This window comes from Eurytemora carolleeae, unplaced genomic scaffold (genome assembly GCF_000591075.1).
Source record: "Eurytemora carolleeae unplaced genomic scaffold, Eaff_2.0 scaffold734, whole genome shotgun sequence".
NCBI classification, from domain to species: Eukaryota; Metazoa; Arthropoda; class Copepoda; order Calanoida; family Temoridae; genus Eurytemora; species Eurytemora carolleeae.
In genome coordinates, this window is record NW_019396645.1 from 150,417 (window position 1) to 174,120 (window position 23,704).

General features: G+C 31.1%; 2 protein-coding genes across 2 annotated transcripts in view; one reads left to right on the plus strand and one right to left on the minus strand.

The window, feature by feature from the left end:
* Positions 1 to 17,672, plus strand: part of LOC111706823 (uncharacterized) — a 43,157-nt gene extending 25,485 nt beyond the window's left edge. The window contains exons 19-37 of the mRNA XM_023479763.1: positions 914 to 994; positions 2,108 to 2,176; positions 3,303 to 3,341; positions 4,168 to 4,214; positions 5,246 to 5,457; positions 8,001 to 8,082; positions 8,779 to 8,883; positions 9,256 to 9,338; positions 9,768 to 9,833; positions 10,253 to 10,324; positions 11,433 to 11,525; positions 12,289 to 12,370; positions 12,831 to 12,922; positions 13,041 to 13,253; positions 13,591 to 13,650; positions 14,780 to 14,820; positions 15,505 to 15,694; positions 15,744 to 15,833; positions 16,501 to 17,672. Of these exons, the coding sequence (XP_023335531.1) occupies positions 914 to 994; positions 2,108 to 2,176; positions 3,303 to 3,341; positions 4,168 to 4,214; positions 5,246 to 5,457; positions 8,001 to 8,082; positions 8,779 to 8,883; positions 9,256 to 9,338; positions 9,768 to 9,833; positions 10,253 to 10,324; positions 11,433 to 11,525; positions 12,289 to 12,370; positions 12,831 to 12,922; positions 13,041 to 13,253; positions 13,591 to 13,650; positions 14,780 to 14,820; positions 15,505 to 15,694; positions 15,744 to 15,833; positions 16,501 to 16,731 (1,948 nt within the window). The 3' untranslated portion in view covers positions 16,732 to 17,672. The remainder of the gene's footprint in view (positions 1 to 913; positions 995 to 2,107; positions 2,177 to 3,302; positions 3,342 to 4,167; positions 4,215 to 5,245; positions 5,458 to 8,000; positions 8,083 to 8,778; positions 8,884 to 9,255; positions 9,339 to 9,767; positions 9,834 to 10,252; positions 10,325 to 11,432; positions 11,526 to 12,288; positions 12,371 to 12,830; positions 12,923 to 13,040; positions 13,254 to 13,590; positions 13,651 to 14,779; positions 14,821 to 15,504; positions 15,695 to 15,743; positions 15,834 to 16,500) is intronic.
* Positions 17,673 to 20,130: 2,458 nt separating this feature from the next.
* Positions 20,131 to 23,351, minus strand: LOC111706815 (uncharacterized). Its single transcript, XM_023479755.1, has 4 exons — positions 23,218 to 23,351; positions 21,838 to 21,942; positions 21,018 to 21,143; positions 20,131 to 20,527 (listed from the first exon to the last, which is right to left on the minus strand). The coding sequence occupies exons 2-4, from the start codon at positions 21,927 to 21,929 to the stop codon at positions 20,221 to 20,223; spliced, it is 525 nt and encodes a 174-aa protein (XP_023335523.1). The 5' UTR covers positions 21,930 to 21,942; positions 23,218 to 23,351; the 3' UTR covers positions 20,131 to 20,220.
* Positions 23,352 to 23,704: the final 353 nt, after the last annotated feature.

The window sequence follows — 23,704 nt, forward strand, 5'->3', positions numbered from 1 at the left end:
GCAGTTTTTTTTAAAATTATCATCTTTTTTATGTTCAATACAAAGGAGAGCAATGATTGCAAATATGTAAAATTTCAATCTAACATGAAATCTTCTTCAGTTTAACGTAAGATGAATGACATTCATTTTTAGAAAAAAAACCAGAGTGTGCTATGAATGGAATAGACCTCCATTTTCTCCCGGGTTCAAGCTTCTGTGTCTTTTTCATCCTTCATCTCTTTAAAGGTCCTCCCAGCCAATTGAAAAAAAAGAAGTTTAAATCTGATCATGTGTCCCAATTTAATGAATTTAAGCCGCGTCTCAAATCCCCCAAAACCGGTTTCAATTGAGCGCCGGCTTGAACCGTATTTAAGTGGAACCAACCATATATGAGCCACGACTTAAATTTAAATTCGGCCTCTGAATTAAAGGCACTAATTATTTGTTAAAAATTAAAATCCTTTTTTCTTTGCAGCCTAATGTTCTTAACCTTTTTTATTCAAAAGTATGATATCTGTTAGATCAAAAAGTCAAACTTTGAAATAAAAAAATGATAAAGTTTTATTAAAAAGACTCTAGTAGTTTACCCAATAGACAAGTTTATATTAAATATCAAGAATAGTTTACCCAACAAACAAGTTTTATTCAACAGATAGAGTAGTTTACCCAACAAACAAGTTTATATTAAATATCAAGAGCAGTTTACCCAATAAACATGTTTTATTAAACAGATAGAGTAGTTTACCCAACAAACATGTTTTATTAAACAGAAAGAGTAGTTTACCCAACCAACAAGTTTATATTAAATATCAAGAGTAGTTTACCCAATAAACATGTTTTATTAAACATCAAGAGTAGTTTACCCAATGAACAAGTTTTATTAAACATCAAGAGAAGTTTACCCAATAAAAAAGTTTTATTAAACATTAAACAGAAAGAGTAGTTTACCCAACAGACAAGTAGCAGCCCTGAAATCAGGATCTGCGACCACTGCTCCTACCCCTGAACCCTCCAGGTAGAAAATGTTGTTAACTAATTAACAGTAGAAGAAAGCAGGGATACATTTTCAAGAATAATCATCTGAACACATTTCATTTAAATTAGGTGGGGGGGGGGGGGAAACTGTATATTATCCTCTCCGGTTAATGGTATGAAGTGTGTCCTGTTTGAACATCAATTTACTAGTTTATTTCAAATTATGTCATTTAAGGAACCTGCAGTTTAACATGACAATACCCGATTCACAGCGGTACCCCTGAATCCTTCTAACCAAAAATGTGGAAGATATTTTCTTATGTATAGTTAAAAGGGTTTAATTTTGATAATTCTTCTTAATTTTCTGCACTAGAAATGCGCAAGTCACTTTTGTAGAAAAATCTCAATTGAAAATAATTAGATTTTCAAATTATAAACATTGATGTTTAATTCACACTCTATCAGACTCAGCTTTAAAGTATATCGGGTATTACCATCTTTGCATTACGTGAACAGTCCCTTTAAATGATATAATGTAAAAAAATTATAAATAAGTTTTTGAGACACTCTTCATACCATTTAAACCGGAGGTGATAATGAACATTGAACATTGAACTGATTCTTGAATTGGCTAAATCTTAAAACCCAATAAATTAGATAAAACTCCCATTTCTTTAAAGATTTCATTAAGATTAGACTGTTTTAAGTTTTACAATATTCATTTTTAGCAGAAAAAGTTTTTAACCTGATTTTTGGTTTGAATAAAATAAAATAAAGTAAACCAACAAATTTAGATTTGACAACAGTCTTATTACTCGTTTTTATAGGTGTAAATTATCATTAAATCGTTTTTAGTTGATTTCTATAAATTGTAGAAAACATATCATTTCTTAAATTAAAATTCAATTAAAGGGTTCATACAAAGAATACTATTTTTAATATATTTAGCAGTTTAAACAGATGTATTTTACTAAATCTGATATTAATATTATTATTGGTCTAAAATGTCCAAACCTTTATCTGAGTAAAAGTGAAGAAATGTTGTAGTTTATCTCAATTAAACAAAATGCCACCAAGCAACTCTACAATATTTTGACTACAGTTTCTTTTAAAGTTCGCATAAAAGTATAATGTGTTCAATGTGTTTGTTTAGGAAACGTAATTCTGCCCAGCCTCTCTCACTAGCAGATGACGAGGCTTCTGACACAGAAACAGAATCAAGGAATGATCTTATTTAGTTTTTCCCCCCCCCCCCCCATTTACCCATCTTAAACATTCTGATTTTAGCTTTTGCTTTAGTTTAGTGTTGAATTAAATTATCATTGTTGATAAATTTATGTTTTTTATTGATTGCAATTTGCAACTGCAATAATTTATTTGGATTAATTAAAAGATTGGTTTTCAATTTTATTTACAACAAGCTGACGGGCCCGGCGTTGCCCGTGGAAATATTTTTTTGAATTTTTAAGCCTATGTCACTACCCATGAGTATCAAAAAAAATATCAGCCCATTCGGTTCAGCCGTTTCGTCGTTTGGGAACATTATATGAATGTCTTGTTTTATTATATAGTTAATTGGGGATTTAAGTTTTATTAGTAGAACTTCTTTACCTGTATTAAATGCAAGTATTTTATAATAATCGACACTAATGAGAAAGCTACATCTTTTATTTATCAAATGTCATCAAAAGAAGAAAAAAAGTGCGGGGAAAAAGTGCATTGTTCCAGGATAAAATATGTTAATTTTTTGATTTTTTTCTTTGTAAAATTGTTGTTTAAATGTAATTCAACGGCACACTTGACACCTTCATATAATCGATAATATGGAAGATATTGTCGCTTTTTAAAGTTTAAAATTGTTTAATTCTGATAATTTCTATATGTTTTCCTGCAGTAGAAATATTTAAGTCCTTTTTTTGGTGAAACCAAAACTAAAAATAACCAAGTTTAAAAATTATAAACATTAATATGTAATTCATACTTGATCATAAGCTTTTAAAGATATTGTTGTGAATCTGGCATTGCCATTCTAACTTTATGGGTCACTTGAAATTATACGCTTACAGTCCCTTTAAGAATTTTCTAGTTTTCCCACATAATCCCCAATCCCCATGTTTTTAAACTTTTCCTTTTATTTGCATATCTAAATAGTAAAGCTCGTCGCTCATATAGTTAGCTATAGCTAGCAAATCAGCTGGATCAAATTGTCTGACATTTTTTTTAGGAAACCCATTCGCCAATGTTTTCAAAATTCCGAACTGTTTTTAAAATTCTACTGCAACACCGGTCACTTGAACTATAGTAATGCATATATTATATATTATATATTAATAATATTATTTGTGTAGAGTGCATAATAGTGAAACTTCAAACAAACTCCGTCCAAGGTAAATCTAACCTAAAATTACGTTATTTCTATTGTACAGTGATAACTAATAAATATACTTTGATATTAGCTCACTGCATACTTTGCATATATTATACAGGGTTACCCACAAAGGTTGAGACTGTAAAGACGACCTAAAACTCTTCAAGGTTAAATCTAGTCTTCTGCCTTAAATATAGCCTTTGAATAGTTATTTAAAGCAAAGAAAGAAACAAGTTTACAGTCGCAGGGAATCATGAATGTAAACAGACTGTATTAGTTCCATACAGTCGTCTCACTGAAGTCTCATCCTTTGTGGGTATCCCTGTAGTAACAAATCAAAAACTCCTTGGTTATCAATTTGTACATTGTAATAAATGCTGGCTTTGTTCTTCCTTCTGCTTAAGAAATAATTTTGCAATTGGTGCAACTGATATATTTCTAAACGTGTACTTAAATATAAATAATCCAATTGCAATTTACAAAATCTTTAGCGACATTTGGAAGTGAAAGATAACAAAGATTCCACTTTCTTTTGGGTCTCACTGTATTTATGGAATCTTTTCCGAAAATGAATATCAACTTAGATTGTTCGATTATTTATTTAGATTTTTTTTAAATATTGGTAGTTCTATACAATCTTCGGAGATATTAAAAGAATTTTATTTCAGTGAAAGTAAATAAATAACTATGAAATATGCGGAAAAGTTTAAAAGAGCTACAAATAATTATTCAATTAAAAAACTAAATATCTGCGGTGTTCCTTTATCAGTAGGTTTAGAAAACGACATTATATCAAGTCTTTCGATGTCTCCGAAGTTCTGCGTTAAACTATATATATATTTTAGGAGAACAAACCAAGAGCCTGGAAAAGATGCCAAGGGGAGAAATGCAGGTTAATTAAATATAATTCAGCTTAATTTTTTTTAAACGTGCAGGCCACGGGCAGTAGACAGTAGACAGAGACAGAACAGTTTAAAAAAAACACTTGAATAAAACTTTTTTGTAATACAGAAGGAAACAATTAATCATACATTTTCTTTATAACATTAACTTTCCTTTTACCCTGAGAGCAGATATATGGGAAAACATTTTAATTTCTTTTTTCTTTTTTTTCTACAATATGTCCCAAAATTAAACAAGAGCATCCTGCATTGACAGTTGGAAAGCAATAAACATAGATAATAAAAGTCCAAATTTTAATATATACAATAATTTATTTAAGACCAAGAGAAATGTAAGATAGAGAAAAAACTAAATATAAATCTTTCTTTGTTTTTTCTTTTACTGAATAAAAATCTCAAAAGATGTTGTTATAGAGGACGTGAGTCAGATTCTAATAAAAATGCATAAATAACTTCCAGTATATATATTTCTTATAACTTATTACAAGAGGGTTCAGAACTAGAGTCAAATCGATATCACACGTGTAGATGATTTATCAGTACTATGCCCCGTATCCGTTCTATCTCATTCTGTTGAATCTTGTGGAACTTGTTTAACGCGGCCAGGCATCGTCTTCCACATTGTAATATATCTCTAAAAAGAGCACTTATAAAGAAATAGTTTAGTTGGAAGAAAACTAATAATCCATAATCATTTTAACATTTAAAAAAATTGTTCTCGCTTCACTATACACAATCATGAAGAAGAATATGTTTAGGACTAGGAATAGATCGTTTTGGACTTTTCTGAAATAAAAACGATCATATACGTAGACAAAACCGAAAAAATAATGAAATTTTTTTTTAAATTTAATTTTTGTCGTTTCGTTACCGAAGGAATGTCCTTTTTTAACTTTGACTATTGTTAACGATAGTTTTCAGTAATATGAGCAATCGTCGTTTTGTTTTTCGTTTTTCAAAAACGAAAAGAAAAACTACAAATTTTTCTGTCGTTTTAGAAACAATTAACAACCCTATTTAGGACCAAGGCGAAGTGATGCCGGAAACCGAAGAGTTGAAACAGAAAGAAGAGTAGAAGGAGGTGGGATACGAGTAGAAGGAGGAGGAAGGAGAGGGGATGGTGGAGCAGGTAGGGGACGAGTAGAAGGACGAAGATCAGAATCCTGGAATAGATCTGACGGAAGACGACCAGTCGCTGAGCAAAGGAGGATAAATCAAGATCAAATGACAAAGGAAATTATATCTTTCATTTGATTCAAAACAAACAAATCAGACATTTAGGAAAGCCCTACTTCTATACCTTAAGTTTAAAATGAAGATTTAAAAATTAAGTCTGGTTTTAGATTTTGCAATCATTCAACTTTAAACACTCCTTTTTAAGGAAGGTAATTTTCACTACATCGGACAACCGACATTGGGCCTGTTAAGCATCTCAGATGCCATTCATGATTTTAAGAAACAAATTATTTTGTTGGTGCACTTAAATTACGACTAAAACAAGCTTATTCTCGATCCTCTGTTTTTCCTAAACCCTGAGTACAGAGCTAGGTACTAAATTGTGTTTGATACCTATAATCCTGATCCTCTGTTTTTCCTAAACCCTGAGTACAGAGCTAGGTACTAAATTGTGTGATACCTATAATCCTGATCCTCTGTTTTTCCTAAACCCTGAGTACAGAGCTAGGTACTAAATTATGTTTGATACCTATATAATCCTGATCGCTTGATCTCAATATACACATTGGGTACTTGAATCTTCTTGATCTCATGATTTTGGATATCCGTAAATTCTCTGTTATCTCAATTCAAGCTAAAAGCAAAATTCCTTGGCTTCTGATCAGCTGTTCGTTTTCCACACTTTACAGAATATCGTACAAAGATTAAATTAATCTGTAGATTAAGAAAAGTTCAAGAATCGAGATTAAACACTGATCTCGATATCCACCTCTGTCACTGTAATATAAAATGGACTATAAGAGTAATTTCAAGTGATACAAAGTTCACAACAATGCCATTTATACATGGAGTTTCACTTTAAGTTGCCACCATAAAATTCATAAAGTTTCAGTTCTTTGACGGTCATAGTTATAAATGTTTTGAGTTAGGATTTGTTATATTTAGCGTGTTAAATTATATTTTAAGTATAATGTGTGAACTTTCTGTAGCCTGATCCTAACCCATCTTCATGTATTGGTTTTTAGGCCTTTTTATTGCAGCCGGGGCTTAGCTTTGTATCAGTATTGGGTTTTAAATTCACATTTTAAACTTATTTTACACATATTGAAAAACAATTTGGAAAAAACATCTGGACTTTATGTACTTAAAAAAAATAAAGACTAAGTTTTATCACCAAGATACTGGGGTCAGTATAAATTATAAAAGAGAGGCTAGCATATATTTCAATACATTATCTGGTACTATTCAATATAGTGGTACACTGTATCCTTAAGATCAAAATGTTAATAATCTGCGACAAATAATCCTTTAGTTTCAGACTTTTTGTCGCTTACTTCCGTATTAAAAATCTGAAAATATAAAAGAGAAAAAATCCGTAAATTAACGATAAATTGTCTCTAAGTAAGGTATTAAAAGTATCTAATTTAACGACAAAAAATCAGTGATTAAAAATCCGTTACTTTCTCAAATAACGGATTTTTTGTCACTGATTAAAAGTAATTTCATTATTTAACGATTTTTAATCTGCGACAAAAAATCATCCACAATAATCAATCATTGAAAGGATGACGCAGCTGATTTTACTATGGTATTGTCAATGCCGAGTCGGTCGAGTTCGTAGAGTCGAGATGTCTGGTAAATAATTAAATTATATTTTAAGCCGTGCCCGTACGTGTAGACTCTGTAGACTGTAAAGTTTAGAATAATGTACTCATTGACCTTTCTTTAAATTATCAACTGGTTTTCTTTAAAAGTACGTCAACAGCTGACAATATTTGTGACCAAGATTTCACAAACAGAAAACAGAATGAGAAATCAGTTCATCAGACTTGAAAATGTAATAATAATATAATTATAGAAATAGTTTTTTTTATATAACCAACTTATATATTTATACATGTAATCTATTCGAGTTGCGCACAATTAATGCTTTTTTTTGTTTTGTTGCTAAGAAAATCCATGTTGAATCTAGTCTTTTTTTAGAAAATCTAGGTTGATTGATAATTTCCTAATAAACGATTTTTTTACCCACCCCCCTCCCCCTCCTATCATATTTTGTACATGGATCTTACATGTAAGACATGGATATAATAGTGGNTTGTCAGTGATTTTTAATCTTTGGAAAAACAATGTTTAAAGTCGCAGATTAAAAATCGTTTATTTCGTGAAATAACGGATAAATTGTCCGTGCGTACAGTTTGTCAGAGAAACTTCAGATTAATAATCCGTTATTTCGCCAAGTTACAGATTTTTAATCCGTAAGTTAGTGATTAAAAATCCTTTAATTTTCAGACTTTTAATACGTTATTAAGCGACCGTCCGTTCTGAGTCGCTTTCTTTTAAAAGAAAGCGATTTTTAATCGTTTTCTTCACCAAGATAAGGATACAGTGTACACATGAGTTATTAGGTACTGAAATTCTATTATATCACTATTTCTTTTACAAAAGTTACAAAAGTTACACATTATAAGAGCGTAATTTGTTGACAGATGTAGGAGCATCAATAAAGCTCTGATTTGTTTTGATCTGAATAAACTCTGATTTAATATTCAAAATATAAAAAAAATTGAATTCTTTTTTAAAAGATGTATTTTTGCCAGAGCGCCAGTTCTATGCAGGTTGGGAGCAGTAGTTCTAGACCTAGATCTACTTCACTTACTAGGAGTCAATCACAGAGATTAGGTGATGATATTGAATTAGGAGTCAATCACAAAGATTGGGTGATTATATTTTACTATAGGAGTCAATTACAGAGATTAGATGATTATATTATACTATAGGAGTCAATCACAGAGATTGGGTGATTGTATTATATTTTGGAGACAATTACAGAGATTAGGTGATTATATTATATTATAGGAGTCAATCACAGAGATTGGGTGATTGTATTATATTATAGGATACAATTACAGAGATTAGGTGATTATATTATACTATAGGAGTCAATCACAGAGATTAGATGATTATATTATACTATAGGAGTCAATCACAGAGATTGGGTGATTGTTTTATATTTTGGAGACAATTACAGAGATTAGGTGATTATATTATACTATAGGAGTCAATCGCAGAGATTAGATGATTATATTATATTATAGGAGTCAATCACAAAGATTGGGTGATTGTAGTATATTATAGGATACAATTACAGAGAAGTCAATCACAGAGATTTTGTGATTGTAATATACTATAGGAGTCAATCACAGAGATTGGGTGATTGTAATATTCTAGGATTCCACCAATAGTTAATCGCCTAAGAAATATTCTAAGATCTATAATATGCACATTGCACCGTATACAATGTAACAAAAGGCTTCAAATGCAGATTTAGATTTTGCATTTGCATATTTTAATTTTGCATTTGCCATTCTTTTTCAGGGAGTGGTGCAGTTGGTTCAAGTTATTCAGATCGTCCAACTTCCCGTTCTGATAGATCTATATCCAGACCCAGATCCAGTACACTGTCTTCAGGAGTACATAGAGGTAGGTTTATACAAGGTTATAACGCAAGGAAAGTTATTTCAGAGGTGTACGCATCTTTTGTACTGAAGTGCACTGTTTCTGGGCGGTAATGTAAACACAAAACGTATGTCACAGCCTGACATGGGATCCATCTTTCACATTAAAAAATCAATGAAATATTCTGGTCATAGGAAACTGTTATGTGAATTATCAAAATTATCAAAATATCTTCATGAGTACATTGAGGTAGGTGTATATCTATATCGTAGAAATATATAGATATATATATATATATTTTAGTTTTTAAACTTCACATTTTATTAAAAAAGAATTATACCAAACATAATGTTTCACACTTCAAGTATATATATATATATATATATATACTTCTAGGAGGACTAGAGAATGTAAACACTGCGGCTAGAAGTATACAGGCAGGATGGAGAGGGCACAATACAAGAACTTCAGATCCACAGGTTTAAATGTTTATTTTAAGCGGCCATTTTTCTTTGTAATTGTAATACTTTTACGGTTTTTCTGTAAACATTGATAGATTTAAAATCCCATTCCCTGGAGTCGTGGAGTCCTTTCATAGATACAGACAGTCAAAAAAAGCTCAATTCATACATTGGTACAGAATGTCAAACTAACATGACAGTTGAGACTTGAAGATTCTCTTTAATCTTTGAAAGTAATCAAAAAAATTTCAAATTTAAAAAAATATTATAGCTGTTCAAGTTAAAAACAAATTTTAAACAAAAAAGAATCAAATTCTAATGTCAAGAAAGAAGGTAATGTTCAATATAAAATTCGTAAAAATTCAACGTTGTAATAAAAAGAATTGGAATGAAAAAAAATTTCCGAAATGAAAACGTAAATAAAAATAAAATCAGTTTCAACTTCAGGTTCGTGAGATGCAAGATGAGATTCGAAGTATGAGACTTGAAGCACATGTCAAGCAGCTAAACAAGGTTTATATACATATCTTCTCTATTGTCTAGCAGTAAATATTGAACAAGGTTTATATACATATCTTCTCTATTGTCTAGCAGTAAATATTGAACGAGTTTAACTTCAGCTGCTACTTAAGAGTCATGGCAATGTTAAAAAATGGAAATGATGTCGCTGTGTAGCATAAGTTATCATTTTGCTCCCACACATTTTGTTCGATAGTTTAAGCAATAGATTAATTAAAATAACAGATAGGACTCCTAGATGTCGTCTTTTCAAAATTTGGTTTTACAAATACCATGAGACAGAAGCCCAGAGGAGTTTCGCGTAGTCAGTATTCTATGCGTACTGGAAAGATCTTCTTTTGATAAAGAAATGCAAGATTTAAAGGCAAGCAAAGTATAATAGATTTACCCGGGCTCATTTATTCTTGTTTTAGGAGCTACGTAATGCTAGAGCAGCGCTGGACCAGGAAAGAAAGCTGAGGAAAGTACAAACTGACACCATTAGGGTAGGAACCTTTATTAACCGACACTCTTAGGGTAGGAACCTGTATTAACCGACACTATTAGGGTAGAAACCTAACTGTCACTATTAGGGTAGGAACCTTTATTAACCGACACTCTTAGGGTAGGAACCTTTATTAACTGACACTATTAGGGTAGGAACCTAACTGACACTGTTAGGGTAGGAACCATTATTAACCGACACTCTTAGGGTAGGAACCTGTATTACCTGACACTATTAGGGTAGGAACCTAACTGACACTATTAGGGTAGGAACCTTTATTAACCGACACTATAAGGGTAGGAACCTTTATTAACTGACACTATTAGGGTAGGAACCTTTATTAACCGACACTATAAGGGTAGGAACCTTTATTAACTGACACTCTTAGGGTAGGAACCTGTATTAACCGACACTCTTAGGGTAGGAACCTTTATTAACTGACATTATTAGGGTAGGAACCTTTATTAACCGACACTATAAGGGTAGGAACCTGTATTAACCGACACTATAAGGGTAGGAACCTTTATTAACTGACACTATTTGGGTAGGAACCTTTATTAACCGACACTATAAGGGTAGGAACCTGTATTAACTGACACTATTAGTGTAGGAACCTTTATTAACTGACACTATTAGGGGAGGAACCTTTACTAACCGACACTATGAGGGTAGAAACCTTTATTTACTAAAACTATTAGGGTAGGAACCTTTATTAACCGACACTCTTAGGGCAGGAACCTTTATTTATTGGCACTACTAGGGTAGGAACCATTATTAACTGGCACTGTTAGGGTAGGAACCTTTATTAACTGACACTATTAGGGTAGGAACCTTTATTAACCGACACTATTAGGGTAGGAACCTTTATCAACTGACATTATTAGGGTAGAAACCATATCTTCTAGCTTTTGCCCCTCATTTCCTTTGTTATCTTTGGTTTGGATTTAATTTTCATGAAAACGGGAACACAAGGTTAAAACATGTGCCTGTAAAACTTGAATCAAAGCTGAACAATTTTTTATGGCCAAGATGTAGTTCCTTTCAGTTTCCTAAAACAATATTCTTTATATATATATTTATTTCTAACCTCTACTAAAATTACTTTCTAGGCCCTGTGGAAGGAGGTGCAGACCCTTCAATATGAGAATGATCTTGATTTTGTTGGTCTAGAATCCATGATGATCAGATCAGAGACACAAAAGGGAACACGGAGTTTTCATTAATCAATGGGTTTATGTTATCCTCCTAAACCTAAATATATAAAAGTGTTCGCTTTGGGAAAAAATAGTAACGGTGGTATTTTATTCCAGGAATTTTTTCATGAAACTGATGTAAATTTAACTAAAATTAGTAATTTTTTCATGAAACTGATGTAAATTTAACTAAAATTAGTAATTTTTTTATGAAACTGATGTAAATTTAACTAAAATTAGTAATTTTTTCATGAAACTGATGTAAATTTAACTAAAATTAGTAATTTTTTTATGAAACTGATGTAAATTTAATTAAAATTAGTAATTTTTTCATGAAACTGATGTAAATTTAACTAAAATTAGTAATTTTTTCATGAAAACATGTAAATTTAACTAAAATTAGTAATTTTTTCAACTTCATATAGGATATTTGAAATGTTTAACAGCAGAAACAAAGATTCTAAAACTTTGTGAAATCTCAATCCCTAGAAAAATAATTGAGTTTTTCCGCAATCCCAAATTTTCCAATCCTTATATCTTTGCAACCTGACGATGTAAACATAGATTTTTTGATCTAACAGACCATATATGTTTCAATATTTTGATCTAACAGACCATATATGTTTCAATTATCTAAAGTCTTTGACATTAAGCTTTAAAGATGGAATTTGAAAATCAAAGTTTTCGGCAAAGGCTAAAATTGAAAATATGAAAAAATTATTTTGGTCATTAACCGTTTTCAATAATAAATATCAAACTGGTGTTGTAATAGAATCTTGGGAAAAAAAGTTTCCGGATGGGTCGTCTTTTGCCTGGTTCGCAGCAGTGGCAAGAGGATAGTGATAGCAGTAGAGGTACAATCGTTCACACTAACATGATAGTTGAAAGACAATTTTTAGCGATAGTTCTTTATTTTTTTATTTTACATTGGATATATCTGTGCTTCTGTCCCTTCTGTTGCTTAAAGGTGATTTATACATCTGAAAATGTCATAAACGATTTTTGGCTATTTTTTAATAAAAAAGAGCTGCATAAGTTAATCACAAATTCAGGTTTATTTCAACTAAAAGATTCTTCATCCAACAAATGATAAAATAACTTTTGAAATACAAATTATAATGTTATTCATTTTTGTTTAATTTTCAAGCACAAAATATTCACAACTGTGTTAAAAACTTCGGTTTTCATGTTATGACGTCAAATACATCTGTACATAATAGTCAGATAAATTTACAGTGCAGCATCCTAAAAAAGATCGCGTCTTCGGTATAATCAATTATTATTTATAATTTAAACTTTTAACAAATTGTCCAGGAGACGATTTCTTGGGAGGGTCTGGTAGTTCTACTAGTGGTGTAGATGATAAATCTGTTGCAGATCTTTCAAGAACATGTGCTAACCTTCAGGTATTCAGTCGCCATCTTGAATTTTCATCAGCTGGCAATTTAGATTTGCACTTTTAATTGTTTTTATTTGTTGTGAATATATCCAGTTTTAGATTTTGGTTTTATAAAATTATTTTAGAATCAAGTTGAGAACCTTCAAGCCTCCCTAGCAACAGTTGTGAGATATGTGAGCGAAAGATCGCGGCATTCTAGCTCCAGTACACCCCCGGGGGTTCATAGTGTACATAGCGTACATCAAGGTTTACCTAACTCCATGACGATGTCCCTTCCTCCCTCTCTCACCTTACCAAACCCTGTAACCATCAGCAGATCTTGTGATAGTTTAGCACAGGTACAGTACATGCTACAGTTAACCCAAAACTTCGGAAACATCGAAAGAATTTTTAAATGTCGTCTTGAATTTATTTTTAATAGTGATCGATTTTTCGTGGCACGAGGAATACCTGTTTTTGGTAAAATATATGAAAAAATCCATAAAACATGCGGTAACAGATTTAAAGAGCTCCATATACTTTTTCAATAACAAAAACTACATAGTATGTACATGGTCATGGTAACAAACAATCTTTCCCATTAATGTTGCCAAAATTTCTTCCAAACATCTAAAAAATTAATGTAAATTTGATTAACCAAAAAACGTGTTTTTTAAATAAAATTATTTGATCTAGACCGATATAGTTGCAGTTAAAACACCTCAAAATGAGACTTTTCTATTCGGGAGTCGGCAGGTAAAACTGAATAGCTTTATTAATTTTAGAAAATTAAGTTATTTTTCTAATACATTTTTTTTAGTCGTAAAATATTTCGTTTGCTATTGTTTGTTTGTGTTGTGAACTTGTAAAGAAATAATACAGACACATCATACAACGTTTTGAAGATAAAATAAAACCCGTTTGCGTCTATGTATACATTAAATATGCTCTATACAGACGTAACATTTTTTTATACCAATGAAATTTGGTGTTAAAACTTAATTCTTAAAGGGAGTGTACGCGAAAAATTAAAGGGGGAGGGTTACGGCGAAAAATAAGCGCTTTTGATCGCTACTAATCATACTTACATCTGTTGCGTCTATAAGGAGAACATTGTTAAAACGACTCATACCGAAGAACGAAGCGTCCATACGAATTCAGAAAGTAGCAATATTCAACTCGGATTGTAAATAATCAATTTAATTCCAAACATATCATTCAGATATTACAACCAATAATCATCGATAATTTTTTGACGCTTTCGTATAAAGTTAATATTTCATAATATTTCTTTATTTTTTATAATCTGAAAGTTACTTCTGAAAACATTTATCCCTGTTTCGAGAATTTTTGATAATGAAGACGACATTTTCATATTTTCCAGGAATGTTCAAAAACCATTCCCAACGAAATATTGTTTTTAAAAAAATATTATGAATTATTAACTATAAACGAATGCGTCGAAAAATAATCGATGACTATTGTTTGTAATATCTAAATGATTTGTTTGGAATTAAATTGATTATTTTACTATCCAAGTTGAATGTTGCATCTTTCTAAATTTGCATGGACACCACGTTCTTCAGCATGAGTAGTTTTTTAACAGTTTTCTCCTTACATACGCAATAGTAAGATTAGTAGCGATCAAAAGTACTTACTTTTCGCCGTAAGCCTATATACCCACTTTAATTTTTCGCAAACACTCACTTTAACAAGGTCAATTTCAAATTTGTTACTTAATTCTTATGATATCGGAAACCCCTGAACATAAGGAAGAATATATTAGAATACATACATACATACATACAAATGTCTATATGAGCGAAGAGCTTTATTATAAAATATAAATTATAAATATATATATTGACTAAATGATAAATTTCAGGCATTTACTGACGTAGATACAAGTGACAGTGACCATACAAGGTGAAATGACATAAATAAAATCTTTGCAATTTTCTTGAAGTTTTCAGTGGATATTTTTGCCAAGTACTAAATACAATCGCGGCATTTCTTTATAAAAAATACAAAGACGACAGTTAACCCGTTCTTTGTACTGCAGCAGATTTTTTTATTCACATGGTGTCCCATATCATATTGGATCGTTTAAAGCTTTAAATTACAATTTTCGGGACTAATCTGAAAATTTCTATTAAAAAAAAAACTACAAAGACGACAGTTAACCCGTTTTTGTATTGCAGCAGATTTTGTTTATTGATATTAAGAAGACAGGACCGTATAAACTTAATTTAAGCGTTTTCAGTCAACTGTTTACAATAATTCAATTCTCAACTTTTTTAAACTTTAATCTCTACTGATGTTGTTAAATCTTTATGTTTCGTTTTTTTAACTTTTAATAAAACATCCAGGATTTAAAAGATGTATTCTGTAAAGGTTATTTTTATCAAACTTGGAAATTATATCTTTGTTATTATAATTTTATGCCAAAACTTGGCATAGTGGAGCAACATCAAATGTTTAGATCAAATAATTTTGAAATTTTGTAAAATTTCTAAGATTTCTTTGTATCCTTTTAAAGTACAGAAAACCGAACCAACTTATTACATACACAATATATATTGTTAATGTAACATTTATAATTCCTTTCAGGTTGGATTCGGGCTTTCCTTTACGCCTGGTGGAGGGTGTGTCTACATCATCCTTCTTAGAAGAGATCCGCCCACCCTCACGTAGCCGGTCTCCTCGACCTAGCTCACTACCAGGGGTAGGATCAGGAGATCCTGCCACGCCCAAGAAAGCCCCACCTAGGGGTACAGAGATTCCCGGCATGCATATTCAGGTTTTTTATTATTATTATTATTATTATTATTATTATTATTATTATTAAGGAGAAAGAGGTCAGCCCTCCTGGACCTAAAGTTGTAAAATGTTTTGCTTCTGATTTAATGCAGGGTATTCTTTCACAGTCTACAAAAGAGGTATAGGGTAAACTATATATAAACAAGGATTTATCAATATAGAATATGTTCTCTTTGTGTACATTGTGAAACAAAAACAAACACCAATTTCACGGATTTTATAAAAAAAAATCTTGGATTTTTAAAATTTACAAAAATCGAATTTTGTTAGATGCAAATTTTTGAAAATTCTAAACTTTCCCTGGGGTCAGGCGAGATCCCACAAATGATGTTTATTCAAGTATTTTTTCTAAATAAAAGCTTTGTTTTTGAATTGCTGGCTTATTAATGGAGATGACTAATTTTGATCGAATGTTAAAATAAATTAGATATTAAGAATGTCCACAAAGGGTTAGAGTACAAAGAGGATTTAAATTCTTTAAATAGGACGATTCTAGTTTTGATTTTAAGTATTTCACCTGAAGTGGTTTATTTATTGATTTTGCAAGGAAAAAGAATTATCAATTTAAGGGAACAGTAAAAATAGTAAAATAGGGCAGTAGGCCAGTTTATTCTAAATTGTAAATATACACTAAGGAAAAAATTAAATTATTAAATGATTCTTTTTTACTTCCGTCACAAGGAATAAATTTTTTTTTCTACTTTGAAAATAAAAATTTGAAAATTATCCGAATTCAATATCATTCATCTTAATTCTCAATAAGTTTTTAAGGCAACCTTTGTTTAGATATCTCAGCGTGGAACGATGGATACAGCTGACGATGCAAAAGATATTTCCATGTCCCTGGATATCAGTGATTTTCCGAAATCCTCAAAAACTGTTGAAAATGCGGGAAAGGTTCATATTCAGAAAGACGACATTTCCTGCAGTCCGTCTCCGTTGAAAATAGAAGAATCTCCAAACAGCTTGAAAACGGTGGATTCAGACTCTTTAGAGAAAAGTGTAGAGATGGCATGAATAATTATAATTTTTAGATCACGTAAAAGAAACTGTGAGATTAGCTGAGGATTGATATTTTGATGAAAACAAATTTTGTCTAACAGATGAGAATTAATACTTCCCTGATTTTCCCTCTCACTTTGATATTAGCATAGCTTTTGTAAACTGTACCGTCTGAGAAAAAAATTATTTTTATTTAGAAAAATGATAACCAAAAAAAACATTTGAATTATTGACCTTTTTATGTTAAAGCAAACGTCTTTACTTTTACTTATCCCTCAAATACAGTCGTCTTCGTATATATCAATACAATGAAGACGATTTTCTTTTTCAATTTTGTTTTATACCTAGCTTTTAAACTGCATGGATACACAGAAAAAGTAAACAAATAGAAGCTGTCAATTAAAAATGCTTCTCTTTAATTACTTGTAAACTTGTAATTCGAAAAAAGCTTGGAATAAAAAACTTAAATAAAAAAGTCGTCTTTAATATTTTTATATGATCACCTACCACTGAAGTTTATGTTTGGGTTTTATTAGTGAATCTGTTTCTGTTTTTAATGGAATTTCTAAAATGTGGACTTCAATTCTTAAACAATTTTTTCTTTCTTTTCAAATATGATTTTAACAATGGTAATTTTGTTAGATACTGAAAACGATCGCAGTGGTTCTTAATTTAAAAAGTTTAGAAGTTTCTCAACATTATTATCATCAAGTGTCGTCGTTTATTAATTGTAATAAAAAGGTCGAAAAAATTCCATTTAATCCTCATGTTTATAGTTAGATGTGGAGGGAACAATTTTATTTTCAAATGTATGGTTCAGATGTGTTAGCAGAAAAAATAGGATTTTAGTCATCTCAAGAATGTGTTTTTATAAAGTTTTGTTCCCTGACAAATTGTATTTCAAGTGTTTGTAATTACTAATTATAGATTGTATTGTAATGTTTTTGTTCTTTCATGTTTTTTGTTATGATTTAAATACAATTGTAGACTTTAAAAGTCAATATGATAAAATAAAAGGAGATCTACATGGATATTTCTAACATTTATTTAATAAAACGGATGTTTTGAAATATTTTCCCAAGTGGCATTAAAATTGGTTGGTTTAGAAATTAATAAAGAAACTATAGACGAATATCAATTGGAGGTGTTTGTAGAACTTCANCATATCTTTTCTTTCTTAGAAGATTAAAATCACTCAGTTATACTAGGATGGTACTATCAGGTTGTGTAGAACACCAAACTATTAATTTTTTTGCTTTACATTGCACAAAATTTGAAGTCTTTTAAAACTAATGATTAGAGTACGCAAACATCTAGAGAAAAGGCTACGGCAATTTGAGTCGGAAAAATCGTCTTCCTTATATTTCGAATTAATTTTAACAACAATATTTATTAATCATTATTTATTTTCATCTTAAAAGTAAGTATATGAAAAGATATAAAACTCGGGAGTAGAAAGGCGGCTTTTGGATTTAAGTTATAACTTAAAGGAAGTGTCTGCGAAAAATAAAAGGGGGTATAGGTTGATATCGAATTAAATTCGATATTTATCACCACCAATTAATTCCATACAAATTCACGGAATTGCATTTTTCACTCAGATCGTGAATAATTTAATTAATTTTAAAAATACTGATAAAACAGGAACAGATAAATGTAAAATTAGTCGCTAGCGATCAATATCGAACTAAATTTGACATCATCCTCTACCCCTTTTAATTTTTCGCAATCACTCCCTTTAAATAGTCTAATGAACATGCGACAGAGAAATCGTGAAGTGCTAACAGATCCATTTCATTTAATAAGAGATTTAACACTAACAGGTTACAACGGTGGTAGGCAATTGAATCAATATATTAAAGACAGTTATTTATATAAATTTTTATATTGTTTCCAACCTATCTCGAATTACAAGTTTATAAGTAATTAAAGAGAAGCTTTTTAAATTGACAACTTCTTTGTTTCCATGTTTATCTGTATCCATGCTGTTAAAAGCTTGATATAAATCAAATTAATTCGAACGTCGCCTTCATTATATTGATAAAAAAAAGCTTTGGGTAGTTGGCTTTAAGCTAAATCTCAATTGAAACTACCGTCTGCTTTTAGAGAGACCCCACAATTGAAGCTGAATCTGAATGGCAACTTCCCTCACTACCGTCCGTTTTTAGAGAAACCCCAACCTTGATGCTAAATCTGAATGGCAACTAACCCTCACCACCCTCTGCTATCCGCACTACCCCCTTCTGAAGGGTACATATAGTTCAAAGTGGAAAAACGGAGTTTTTATACTTTCTGGAATTTGCACTTTTACATAACTCAAAAAGTATTGGTCTGAGGCTGTTGAAATTTTCTGGCTTTTCCTAAATACCCATAGCTCCCTTCCTTTAAGTCTAAAACCGGGCTTTATGCTAACTGCCTGAGCCTGAAACTTCAGTTGTTGTCATAGAATATTGTCAACATTAATTTTGAAGATATTACTTTAAAAGAAATCTTTACTTTAAAATACTTATATTTGGCTTAATTCTCAGGTAATTATCAAAAATAAAAATTTTATAAAACAATTAGTCACTGTTTATTGCTAAATTATATCAGTTGTTATACAGCTTCATCAAATGAATTGTATGATTGATATCTAATAAATCTATCAATCATAGAGAAACTGCTAAGTATGAATAGAATAAAGTATGAGCATGTGAATTTTATTTATTTTATTTTGGGCTTCATATCGCCATTACTTGCACTTAGATAACAAAATGACGAATTGTTTTTTTATTTTTAAAAAAGATGACAGCTGATTCCTTCCATTGGCTGAATTTGGTAAACTGTCCCTCTAACCCTTAGGGCTAAGCAACGTTATGTTAATGAAACAGAGGTTATCGAAAACTGTTGATTTTTAAATCTTAACGATTTTTTTACTGTTGGAACTAAACATTAATGCAACCATTTATTCTGTAAATAAAGGGCAGTCTGTAATATACTTTGTATGGAGACTTAAAATCAAGGAGAATTGAATACAAGGAGGGGGCAATAGGGTTTCCGTACACTTTGCTATGACGTTTTTGGACTGCTGGAGAACTAGTTTTTGCGTAACAACAATAATTAAGGCAGCCGATCTAACGTAAACAAACATGAGTTAGTATACGGTGAATCTTCATCATTTGTGTTATTGTTAACAATCTTTATTATTGTTGTTACGCAAAAACTAGTTCTCCAGCAGTCCAAAAACGTCAAAGCAAAGTGTACGGAAACCCTATTGCCCCCTCCTTGTATTCAATTCTCCTTGGTTAAAATTATTTATTACTTTAGGGCGAGCAAAGTTCCAATTGTCATATATTTTGAGGTTGTTAATTATTATAATTTGAGTGTGGACTGTGCAACTGGTCTCACATAACTATCTATAACTATTAAATCACAGAAAGTTTCACAAATTTAATTTCGATTCTAGCAATTGTTTCCATCAACATTGCGATGTGGAATGAAATCCATTAAATATTTAGTGAACATTTATCCACAAAGGTAGTTCTCACAAGGTACAACCACCATGTTGAAGAAATCATTTTCAGATATAGTTGAATCATTGACAAGACTCCAGATGCCATCCTTGTAGACTTCTGTCACCTTGGCAAAAAGATACAAAGCTCCATTCAGATTAATAATTTGGCGATAATATGAACTTCCATCATTGAGCGTTGTCGTTAATCGTGTCCAGACATCCTTATCAACATCATACATATCCACAGAATCATCATATGTGTCAGTGCCACCAGAAATATACACATTGTTCTCAAAGACAGCACAAGAGAACATGTATCTACATAGATACTACAAATTAACAGAAATTTGTATCTAAGAATTTAAAAAAAATTGTTCATTAAGATTTAGAAGAACCTTTTTAAAAACGTTTTTAAGACCTCCAGAAAAAAATCTGTCACATTCTTCACAATGCACATGGTGTTATTGTATGAATTTTTATGTCATTGACATCAGTTTTATCTAATTTAGTATTTGAAGTCTCTGGAATTTCTCTGTTTTAAAATTTGGCTGGAAAATTGTTGATGAATTTCTCTGAACCCAGTCTTGAAAATCTTTACCCCAAATTATCTCTACAATTAGATGTTCAAATAATTTCTCTAAAGATTATCAGGGGAATTTTTATTGGAACCATACTTTGAGAATCTGTTCCCCAAACTACCTTCAAGTTTCACAAAATTTCATTTAAGAATATCCACACTTTTGTTTCAGTGATTTTAATAAGGACGATTGTTCAGGAATACACCTCTGAATTTAAAAATGTATATTACCTTTCAGTTAGCATATTTGCCTTCGTAATATTACTAGCTTCTAATGTAGCTAAGTTTATTGTGTATTGTTCCACTGTTTCTGTTACTGATGCTTCAGCCTTTCCACCCATTATCAATAGTTTTCCGTTTAAAAAATTATTTTCTGCTTTGTATTGAGCTGACAACATTAAAATCTTTAAATTCTTTTCTTTGCCAAAAAACGCAATGAAGACTCGGGTTAACGGAATCTCTATAAATTAAGGTGGTTTAAATCTATGTATAGCTGCTCACATTCATAGTCCAATTTCAATGCCAGCTCATTAAAAAAAATAGATTACCAACTTTAATGGTGCAGGGGATATGTGGTTTTATCAAAATTGGTCAAAAAGATTAAACAAATTAGACACAAAAAAAACAAGAACAAGAACTACCAACATGTAGACATGGTTTGATGTTGGATTTCTAAACTAGAAAGAACTGAAACCAAAAAAGATTCACCAAACTAAAATAGAAGGAAATAGAAAAAACGAAACTAGATAAAACCTAAAAAGTACTCTTATAAATGAGGTATAGGTTCAGATTTCATGCAAAATAACTAAAAACTACGAGAGAACAGTTTGAGAACTGAAAAATTCTGTAAATTCATTTCAGAACTCAAAGCTGAGAGTCCAGTCCAGTAATGCTCAGCAAAATCTATTTCAGCCCAAGTTAACCTTTTTAGCGACAAGTTAGGTTTAAGAAGTTAATCAAAAAAAACATAAAGAAGAAAAAATAGAGTTAATCACTTTTTAGATCTTTAATTTCATGTTTATTTTGACACCCTAGATAACTGCAACTTTACCTAATGTCAACAGCACAATGTTGATATCTAGCAAAAGTTAATTCAATACTCAGCTGTTCCCATTTCTCTCCTGTTTTATTGTATATCTCCATACTGCTTGATGTTCTAAATATGAAATACAAACTAATTTTGAAGCTTTATTTGGGTTCCACATACTTATGAACAAAATCTAGATTCTAGAATGATCTTCTCTAGCTATGATGATCAAATTCATAAATTTATGTTATGATATTACAATATTTTTTTGGGGACATAGATAACATTGTTTTGTTCATTTATTAACTTTTCTAATTAACTAAGGCATATGCCTGAATTGAGTTACACAAACAGACTTACAAAGGAATTTAGCGTAAACTTTGCATATACATTTATAGGGAATTTTCACAGTTAACCCTATTCCCGCTGGGGGGGGGTCAATTTGACCCCCCCCTGTAGTTTTTTTTACATAACTCAAAAAGTATTGGTCTGAGGATGTTGAAATTTTCTGACTTTTCTTACATACCCAAAGCCCTCCCTTTAGGCCTAAAACCGGGCTTTAATACTAACTGCCTGAGTCCTCAGGCACACTGCTTGAATGACTGCTTTTGCCTGTAGCAAACTAAATCTTTGTTTTGACCCACTTTCACTTGTCAGATTTTGATAAAATTTAGCTTTTTGGAAAGCCTATGACATAAGAAAACGGATTGCACAAGTTTTGCGAAAAAAAAATTGCAAATTTTTTGCAAACAACCTGTCAAAGGAAATTTGCACATTTTTAGTTTTTCTTGATTAAAGATCAGGTTATTTAAAATTTTGCAAAAATTTTTGCATATTTGAAATGGCATGGTCAAGGGCTTTTCAAAAATGTATAATTTGTCATTTTTTGGACAAATTTTTTTTTGCAAACATTTTTACTATAAAACTGGATTTTGCGATAAAAAATTCAATTTTCGCAAATTTGCAAATTTTTTTGCAGATTCTAAAAGTAGAGCACAAGAGCTTTCTAATGATGTATCATTTGTCATATTTGGACATAAAACATGGGATTTAGAGGGGGGGGTCAAATTGACCCCCCCCCCCAGCGTATCCTGGTTTTCAAGTACCCCAGCGGAGATAGGGTTAAATTTACTTGAATTCAAGCTTAAAGGTTTTGAATAAAGTCTTATAAAAATATACTTTTGGTTCTTGCCATTTTTTTAAAATAACTAAATTTTGCAATTAAATTTTTTTAAAGAGAATTTTGAAGGCAATGGCTTTCCCAACAGGTATTAAATATATATAGAAATAGACCACAACAAGGAGGAGAGGTCCTCAAGACCCCCCCCCCCCCTCTAATATTTTTGATAATCAGGAATATGCCTAGGTTATACAAACCTAGAAAAAAAAGTTTTAAAAACTTACTCTGGAGTTAACCCTCCGCTGACAACAATTGTATCGTTTAAACTGTTTAATGTAAAGAATGATCTTCCTTGGTTCAAGGATGGAAAGGGTTGCCACGTCTTATTTCTCCATACTTGACAAATACCAGTCAGCTGGTTACTGAAAGAAAACACAAGGTTAAGCTGAAATGTCAACAATAGAAAGTAAAAACATATTGAGATACACGGACCTCACATGACCCTAGGGAAGGATTATGGATGATCAAAATTTCAAAATTAGCCTCTAACTAATTTTTTTAATAACATCCCCAAACTTTTTTTTAACAACGCCCCGAGTAGAATCTTAGAGTCGGGAACCTAGTCTTAGGCGCCGGGCCGACCTCCTCCGACCCTCTGTTTTTGGAAAAAAATATCAAATTTCACCAAATATATGTAATATGAGCAAAAACCATTAAAATATTTGAGCATTCCTCTCCCCATCCCTTTCTTCAAGCACCCCTCCATATGTC